This window comes from Abramis brama (assembly GCF_963993115.1).
Source record: "Abramis brama genome assembly, chromosome: 7".
In the NCBI taxonomy this organism is placed as follows: domain Eukaryota; kingdom Metazoa; phylum Chordata; class Actinopteri; order Cypriniformes; family Leuciscidae; genus Abramis; species Abramis brama.
Window position 1 is genome coordinate 11,944,868 of NC_139969.1, and position 9,400 is coordinate 11,954,267.

At 35.9% G+C, this 9,400-nt stretch overlaps 1 protein-coding gene across 5 annotated transcripts in view; it reads left to right on the top strand.

Annotated features, from left to right (window-relative positions):
- uggt1 (UDP-glucose glycoprotein glucosyltransferase 1) overlaps window positions 1–9,140 on the top strand; it is a 33,055-nt gene extending 23,915 nt beyond the window's left edge. For 4 of the 5 annotated variants that reach the window (XM_084119314.1, XM_084119316.1, XM_084119315.1 and 1 more), the window contains exons 32-39: window positions 2,002–2,288; window positions 3,773–3,857; window positions 4,266–4,448; window positions 4,850–5,010; window positions 6,538–6,652; window positions 6,770–6,886; window positions 7,374–7,539; window positions 8,640–9,140. In XM_084119314.1, the coding sequence (XP_083975440.1) occupies window positions 2,002–2,288; window positions 3,773–3,857; window positions 4,266–4,448; window positions 4,850–5,010; window positions 6,538–6,652; window positions 6,770–6,886; window positions 7,374–7,539; window positions 8,640–8,665 (1,140 nt within the window). In that variant the 3' untranslated portion in view covers window positions 8,666–9,140. The remainder of the gene's footprint in view (window positions 1–2,001; window positions 2,289–3,772; window positions 3,858–4,265; window positions 4,449–4,849; window positions 5,011–6,537; window positions 6,653–6,769; window positions 6,887–7,373; window positions 7,540–8,639) is intronic. The other variant, XM_084119318.1, reaches the window with a different exon arrangement.
- The last annotated feature ends 260 nt before the right edge of the window (window positions 9,141–9,400 follow it).

Sequence of the window (9,400 nt, forward strand, 5' to 3'; positions counted from 1 at the left end):
ATGACCAGCGTCGGCCAATAGTGAGCCTACGTGTGACGTACAACACAGATGCTCTGCGTAGTGTTGGTTTCGTCAACGAAAATTATGACGAAATATTGTCGTCAACGAACCGTTATCACCTGACGAAAACGAGACGAGACATAAATGCTGGTCATGTGACGATGACTAAAATACATGTATAATGCAATATCGTTGACGAATAAAAACGAGACTAAATGTGGTTTACAAAATAAAAACTATGCTAAAATGTCTCTTCATTTTCGTTGACCAAAACGAGACGAGACGAAATGTTATAACGTCACAACGAATGAGAGAGTTGTGCGTGAACCCATAGCGTTGTCGGCTTTAAATTCTGGTTTGCGATCTGGTCACCCGATTATCAGCGAATTTAACAATATTACTCCATTAGTTATTTTATTAAAATGTCTCATTGATATATTTGACACATTCATAATCATTACTTTTGCCGGTTCTTTGTGACAGCTGTATGTTATTGGCAGCGTCTCTGGTTACATGAACGCGTCACCGCATCAGCACCAGGACATGGAGATTTTATTTTAGAGAATAATCGCACAACCTATTCGATATTCTATAATTAAATAAACTAATCGATTATGTTTCTTTTTCCAAATCTTCGCTCACGTCTCACCCATTTTCTAAAGGGATTATAAACGTTTCTTCATTGGTTCGCTTTTAATTAGGCCTATTATATTCGTATTCTTTACTGTGGTAAAGTAGAAAAACGCTGTAGGACAGAGAGCCTACATTTGTATTTGCATGTCAAATTCTTTTTAACACAGTTTGTGCTTGTTATATTAGACATAGGGCGCATCAAGTTTAGGTGTAAAGCGCGTTTCACACGCGCGGGTGATTTTTAGTTTCACTTTCTCTGGTAGCGGAATCTCAAACATAGCCTAAATATTTCGCCCTTGTGGAGGATAAAATTCGCTCTTCAGACCAATTTACATCAAGTAGAAAACACGAAGATATCATAAAGAGATCGATGGTCTCTTTCCTGCTCGTGTCCCACATCCCTCTCAAAGCGCAGAGTGGTAGGCTATATCACGCGTCTTTGTGTGGAAATATAAAACGAGTTTTTATTTTTTTAAATAACCCCCCAACCACCGCCGGTAGTTGGTCCATTACCGCGGTGGTAAAAAAAACCTGCCACCGGCACAGCCCTAAATATACTAAATATAATAAGATAACCTTGTTTCTATATTGACTGGGTTAAATAGAATTGCATTACTAAAAAGAGACTAAAATACAATTTTCATTGACTAAAACTAGACTAAAATGTCATCAGTTTTCGTCGACTAAAACTAGACTAAAATGTCATCAGTTTTCTCTGACTAAAACTAGACTAAAATGTCATCAGTTTTCTCTGACTAAAACTAGACTAAAATGTCATCAGTTTTCGTCGACTAAAACTTGACTAGACTAAAAAGAGTATGAATGTGACTAAAACTAATAAAAACTAAAACGACAGCTTGACACAAAGACTAGACTAAAACTAAAATTAAAACAGGCCGCCAAAAACAACACTAGCGCTGCGCAGTTATACTACGTGAAAAAACTCGAATACATGAAAAGTGGAATAAAGTCGTTATTTTTGGGGTTTTTTCGCACAAAAAGTATTCTCGTCGCTTTATAAACTTAAGATTGAGCCACTGTAGTCACTTGGACTATATTAACGATGTCTTTAATACATTTTCTGTGCCAGCAAGTTATAATGTCTTAGAAGCCTATGGAGGAGTGATCCAGCTCTCAGATTTAATCAAAAATATCTTAATTTGTGTTCTGAAGATGAACGAAGTTCTTACGGGGTTGGAACAACATGAGGGTGAGTAATTACTGACAGAATTTTAATTTTTGGGTGAACTAACCCTTTAAACTGTCTTAAACCGCAAGTGGCTCACAGAATGCTGCAATTACATGTGCTCAGCATTAGTGCAGTGGGATTTAATGCATAGATTTTGTTGCCCTATATCATGTCCTCAGGTGCAGAAAAAGGCTGATATGATGAATGAGGAGCTTCTTAGTGATGGAACCCATGAGAACGACTCTGGATTCTGGACGTCTCTAACCAGGTACAAACACCAGCTCTGTTGCCTGTTCAGTTCTACTTTAGCACTCACTTACAATATTTGTATATTCAATGGTTCTTTCTTTCTCTCTTTCAGAGGATTTACCGGTGGTTCAAAGCCAGAAGAACCCAAACAGGAGAAAGACGATGTCATCAACATTTTCTCTGTGGCCTCTGGTCACTTGTACGAGAGGTTCCTCAGGTAAAACAGCTGCTTTTCAGTAGGATTTTACAGTGCCAGCATTGCACGTGAAATGTACTTTAAATGTGAAAAAAATATTTGGTCACACCTACTTAAAGAGAGAGTGCACCCAAAAATGAACATTTTGTCATCATTTACTCACCCTCAAGTTGTTCCAAACCTGTATGAATTTCTTTCTTCTGCTGAACACAAAAGAAGATATTTTGATGATTGTAAGTAACCAAACAGTTGATGGGCCTTGATTGACTTCCACAGTATTTTTTTCCATACTATACATGCAGGCTTCATACAGGTTTGGAACAACTTGAGGGTGAGTAAATGATGACAGGAGTTTAATTTTTGGGTGAACTGTCCCTTTAATACTGCATTTATAATGTCATCAGAATAAAATCTCCCTGCTTTTTGTAAAAGTTTGCTACTGTGTATGGGGCCATTCACATCTTTGATGCCATTTGCTCTTTTTTCATTGGTTGCGTCTATATGGATGGATTTCTTAGTCCTTTCTTGCACATCTTGCTTATTTGTGAAGCAAAAAAAAAAACATTTTATGTACACCTCAATGTGAAATTAAGGTATTCTGCTTGAATATTAATTGGGTCATGCAACCATTGTTTGGTAAACTTCAAATCAGGCTATGGAAGAATTCACTGTTTCTTTGCTAATGTAGGATTTGTGAATTTTTCACGAGAATGTCTAACTTACAGATTAGGCTAAAATCACAGCACTATTAATATTCATGAGTAAAGCCTTTGCCTTTCATTTATTTAATGCATCCAGACATATCCAGTAAAATAACTTTAATCAATAACATTAGAAACATTTAATAGCTTACAGATCTTTCGTGAAAATATATTCAAATAGTTATGAATGTCATAATTATTAAAGGTTGATTTATATATTTTAATGTTCCTAAACTACCTCAGCATTACCAATATATTTTAGTTTTATCAAATGTTTATAAAGTGATCTATCAGGGCTGCCATTGTTTGCATAGACAAAAAAAATGCTAGCGTAGAGCCCTGTTCATGTTCTCAAATGGATCTTGACATTTCTGCAATGACAAATATATGACTTTAATATCATTCTTATGCAATGGTATCTTATTGCTATAGCTTTGACATGTAATACAGACAAATCCTCTTGTGTATACCCTTATGTGATACTGAAAAATGACACGCATCGCATACATCTTCTAATTTCACATATTAAGAAAATGCAATAACTTTACGTGACCGCCTAGCTTGGGTCACATCTTGACTTTTTGTGACATTTTCCTTCCTATATATATATATATATATATATATATATTTTGAGGGAATAGGCCTCTTTTTAAATGCTGATCTCTAGACTTGCTGTTTCTTAATAACGGCAATGTTATTGGTTGTGTAATGCAGCTTAGTTTAGAAGGTCACTCGCATAACTCCTCTGCGGCTTGTCACTGCAGGCACTCTGTGTTGAGCTTTGACCTCTCTCTGTCTCTGCAGGATAATGATGCTGTCTGTGCTCAAACACACCAAGACACCCGTCAAGTTCTGGTTCCTCAAAAACTACCTGTCTCCAACTTTTAAGGTACTGGATTCAAGATTTAGCATGATGGCATATAGGTTATAAGTCTGCATTTATTTGTCAAATACAGTACAAGCAATATATATTTTGATATTATTTTATCAATGTAATTTATTTCTGTCATTTCTGTAGCCATTAATCCAGTTTTCAGTGTCACATGATCCTTCAGAAATAATTCTAATATGCTGACTGTTGGTTGTTTAAAAACATTTATTTGATGAATAAAAAGTTAAAAGAACATTTATCTAAAATAGAAATCTATTTTAATTTAAATGGCTTTCTTTACTGTCACATTTGATCAATTTGATACATCCTTGCTGAATGAAAGTATTTATTTATTTTTAAAAAAACTTGCTGACTACAAAATTGTGAACGGTATATACATTGCATACTTGTGTGTGTCTCTTGCAGGAGTTTATTCCATATATGGCAGAGAAGTATGGTTTCCAGTACGAGTTGGTGCAGTATAAATGGCCACGTTGGCTTCACCAGCAGACAGAAAAGCAAAGGATCATCTGGGGATATAAGATCCTGTTCCTCGATGTGCTCTTCCCCCTGGCTGTGGACAAGTTCCTCTTTGTAGATGCAGATCAGGTACAGAAACAAAGCAATGCAGTTGTGTGGCATGACCTCTCGTCTCTAGTGAGCACTAAGCACCAGTCTGGCTTTATGAGATTATTTTTGCACTGGAAGTGCACAGCAGTTGTAATCCAGGGTGTTTTTTTATGCAAAATGGAGAGAGGATCATGCACATTACACAATGGATGATGCACTGCTGCCACCTTTGGGTAAAGAAAGATACAGTTGGAGTTTAAATCTAAACAATAACAACACAAATAATATAATATTTAAATATTTTGTTTCTTGTGGAAAATGCAGGTTTAAGTCTTACCGTATCATGTCCTGATTCCATTCGCCCCTCATTTCCGTCAATTTGTCTGTGAATGAAAAGACCAGTCTAGGATTGATGAATGTTTTTGTGTTTTGTCGTACAGATAGTTCGCACAGACCTGAAGGAGCTGCGGGACTTTGATCTGGAGGGGGCGCCGTACGGTTACACACCTTTCTGTGAGAGCCGAAGAGAGATGGATGGATACCGTTTCTGGAAGTCTGGATACTGGGCCAGTCACTTGGCGGGACGTAAATATCACATCAGGTAAGAAGGGCTTTTTCCATCTACCTTTATTTTAAATGATGATACATATCAAACTGACTCATTTTGGTAGTTTTAAAATGGCTCAGTAGAGTCATGAATAGCCCTGTCCAGTGCCTCCAGTGATATTCTTCTATAGAGCTGCTTTATAGCTAAAATGGAATTGGTTTCATAATTGAATAATTTGGCAACATTAAAGGGATAGTTCACCCAAAAGTGAAAATTAAGTCATCATTTACTCACCCTGGGGATGTTCTAACGCATTATGCCATTCTTTTTTTTTTTTTCTCGGACCACAAAAGGAGAAAAAAATAATAAAGTCCATATATTGCATATATCACAAAATGGTCCCATGCAACACGTGTCATATATTCCAAGTGTTTTGGGGGTATATGTTATGGTTTGTAAAAAAACAAATCGAAATTGAATTTAACGAAAATCCTAACCTTTGCAGTTGGTCTACCGTGCTTGACTGCACGTTCGTGTGACTCTATTAGCGCCGCAGTTCACTCTGACTCACTCTGAAAAAGCACATAAGTTGTGAGAAATCAAGATTAATTAAAACATGACATGAAATACTAGAAATCCCCAAAAAGTATCTGTGCATTTTCATCACTGAGTTGAATATCTCCGGAACGGAACTCCAGTTGTCTGATGACAGTCAGAATGACAGTTGATAGATGTGAGTCTCAACTTCTTGCTGAAATGAACACAACAGATATTTTCACCTCAGAGATGAAAGTAGATGGGTTGTATTTCATGTTGAATTTTTTTCAACTTTTTCTTATCTGCTTTTTCTGAGCAAGTCAGAGTGAACTGCGGCGCTAATAGTGTCTCATAAACACACAGTCGTTCACAGAAGACCAACGACCAGGATCAGGATTTTCATTAAATAATACATTAAATTTCAGTTCGTTTTTTCACCAAACCCTATCATATACCCCTAGAACACTTGGAATATATGTCACATGGGATCAGTCTGTGATACTTTTACATCTCTTTTTAAAAGCTTGCTGCTGGTCACTATTCACTGCCATTATATGGATGCATGAGTTTTTTATTTATTTTTGTATTCTCCTTTTGTGGTCTGAAAAAGAAATAAGAGCATACGGTATTAGAGCAAAGCCAGGGTGAGTATATGAAGACTTCAGATGCAAAAGCCTCTAAATCCGTCTAAAGTTTTTGTTTAATATTAAAATTTAAATTTAAATTAAAAAGGCCCCTATGTGTAGGTTTCTACCCAAGTACTGACATTTCTGAATGGGCTGAGGCTGGGATTTAGTGAGTTTGAAATGAAAGTATTTGATAAACGTATACTATACTACTCAATATTATTATCTCATTTTTGACAGAGGTGGCTTTTAGAGGCTTTTGCATCGGAGGTCTTCATATGATGACTTAATTTTCATTTTAGGCTGAACTAACGTTTTAATAATGTTCCCTGTTTATTACTTTGAAGCTGCTTTGAAGCAATCTGTATTGTGCTATATAAATAAATGTGACTTGATTTGTTTTTTTTGTGCTCCTCAGTGCTCTATATGTGGTCGATCTGAAAAAATTCAGGAAGATCGCAGCTGGAGACAGACTGAGAGGCCAGTACCAGGGTCTGAGTCAAGACCCCAACAGCCTGTCCAATCTGGACCAGGTAGGACGTTCTTTCTTAAATTGTTCTCCTGTATCACTTCCCTCATAGAAACGGCTTTATCAGTGTGCAGTGCAATCATGTGTGCCTTTCATTGATTGTTTTTTTTCCCTCTCTCAGGATCTGCCCAACAACATGATCCACCAGGTGCCAATCAAGTCACTTCCTCAGGAGTGGCTTTGGTGTGAGACCTGGTGTGATGAAGCATCTAAAAAGAAAGCCAAGACTATAGATTTGGTAGGTCCATTGCTTTCTGCACACAATGGGTCTCATTCACTAATAATTGCGTACACTATTCATATTTATACGCACATTTGAACACAACACGTGCATACTCCCATGAATTCATTCTAATATTGATGAATTCAGAGTATTCGGAGTATATATAGTATGTATTTAAAACCAATATCTATGTTTAAAATTGTAACGTTTAAACGGCCACCAAGTGTATGTGTTTTTTACATATGAGTGGTTTTAGTTGTTTTTACATATTTCCGTAAATTTAGAAAACATTTTAGAAAGAAAGTTGTTGATTAATCATGATTTGTCTCTAAAAACGTTCATACGCAAATTTCACTCAGATTCGTGTGTATGCATGCTTAGTGACCCAATGATTGTAAATTTCTGCCATAAAAAGCCACTAGAACTCATGTTTTCAGGGTTCTTTGGATTTTCATGTTATGTTTGTTGACATTAATTGACACTTTGCATTTGTCTGTCTTAGTGCAACAACCCACAGACAAAAGAGCCAAAGCTGCAGGCTGCTGTGCGTATAGTAGCCGAGTGGAGCGGCTATGACCAGGAGTTAAAGAGAATCTACAACAACTTCCTGGGGGAGAAAGAGAAAGGCACCACAGACAGCTATCAGCAAACAGACAGAAAACACCCAGGTGAGACCAATCTGGCCTTTTCCTTTTTGTGTCTTGTGGAAGTGATTGTCACTGAGATGTTTTAATCTTTTGAATGGCACTTTCCACGATTAGGGTACAAAATAGGAATTTCAATTCTTATAAATGTTGTTCGTCCACTTCATGAGGGGAAAATGATTATACAGTACAAGCTTTATTTATTTAATTTGCAACCCTGTTACCAAAGTTTGGGGCATGTCTATACACAATTTAATGTGGTGTATAGATGTGATGCACACTGTAATATAAATGTGTTTTTACAATAAACAAAATAAAATAAAATATATAGAATGTAAATATTAAAAACACATAAATACATTGCTTTGTATTTATTTTACATTTTTTATTATTATTTTATGAGATACAGGGTCTACATTGTGTTTATTAGTTTCAAATAAAAAACGTTGCTTTGTTTTGATGGGGGGAAATCATGTAGTAATTAACTTTTTGGTAATTAAAATGACTTCATTTCAGTTTTTCCTTACAATGAATTGAGTATCTATTCAACATACATCAAAATGATGACATTATTATACGGTACTGCTCAAAAGTTTTGAGTCTGAGATTTTTATTGTGTTTGAAAGAAGTTTTGCTCATCAAAGCTGCATTTATTATCTATATAAATACAGTAAACAAGTAATATTGTGAAATATAACTATTTTAAATAACTGTTTTCTATTTTTAAATATTTTAAAATGTATTTTATTTCTGTGATGGCAAAGCTGAATTTTCAGCATCATTAGTCCAGTCTTAAGTTTCACATGATTCTTCAAAAATCATTCTAATATGCTGATTTGGTGCTCAAGAAACATTTCTTATTATTATCAGTGTTGAAAATTTAAATTTAATGTGTTCTTGCTGAATAAAAGTATTAATTTATTTCAAAAAACAAAAACAAATCTCACTGACCCCAAACTTTTGAATGGTAGTGTATAAATATTAATAATTTACCTACCATATCTCTAGTTTCCTCTTTAGAAATGTAAATGTAGCCTAATCGTGGAAAGTCGCAAATACCTTCTTCTAATTATTTGCATAATTTGATCCTCTCTCTGCTCTTCCTCACTCTTCCTCTCTGTCAGGTGGTGACACACACATAGAGCTTTGAGCTAATGCTCTGCGACCGAAGAAGAGGGGACTCTGTTCAAAGAGTTGTCTTTTTTTCCACCCTTTTTAAACCAAGCCTATCCTCCAGGAATGGGTTGACATTCGTGCTAAACTTGACTTGAACAGAATTAATGCAAAATTCCCTCTTTTGTACCTGAATGTTTGTGGAGGTTTTGGGGTTCTGGGTAAACGACACAGGCAGAGGACATCTCCTCTCTCCAGGCACTTTTGATGTTTAACCCCCTACAACCCCCTCTGGGCCTGATACACTTGCATTTGCCATAAACAATTTCATTTCCACTTGAGCAGACTCTGATTGGTTGAAGTAAGTACCATAGGGAATAACTTAATTGAACAAGAAACTGCATGTGCTCAATTTTAATATTGAAACAGATTTGATAAACGTCCCTCTTAGCTGTAATATCAGGCACTGACTTTATCTCATGAAAATGATTATTAAATCATGAAACATAAAATGCAGACTGTTTATTTAAAAGCCACCCATGGTGTCGAAATGACACAGCAACAAAGTGATGTCATAATATTTAGACTTCAATGCACAGATGACACATCACAGTTCAGTTAGAGACTCCATGTATTTGTGATTCTGGTGTTTCCATAATGTTAAAATCGCATCACTCACCAAAAAGACACATCAAAAGACCTTTTAACTCAGGAACAAGCTATTCGGTTGATTTAGTCACAGCTAAAGATTTTTTTTCTTTCTTTTCTGTTC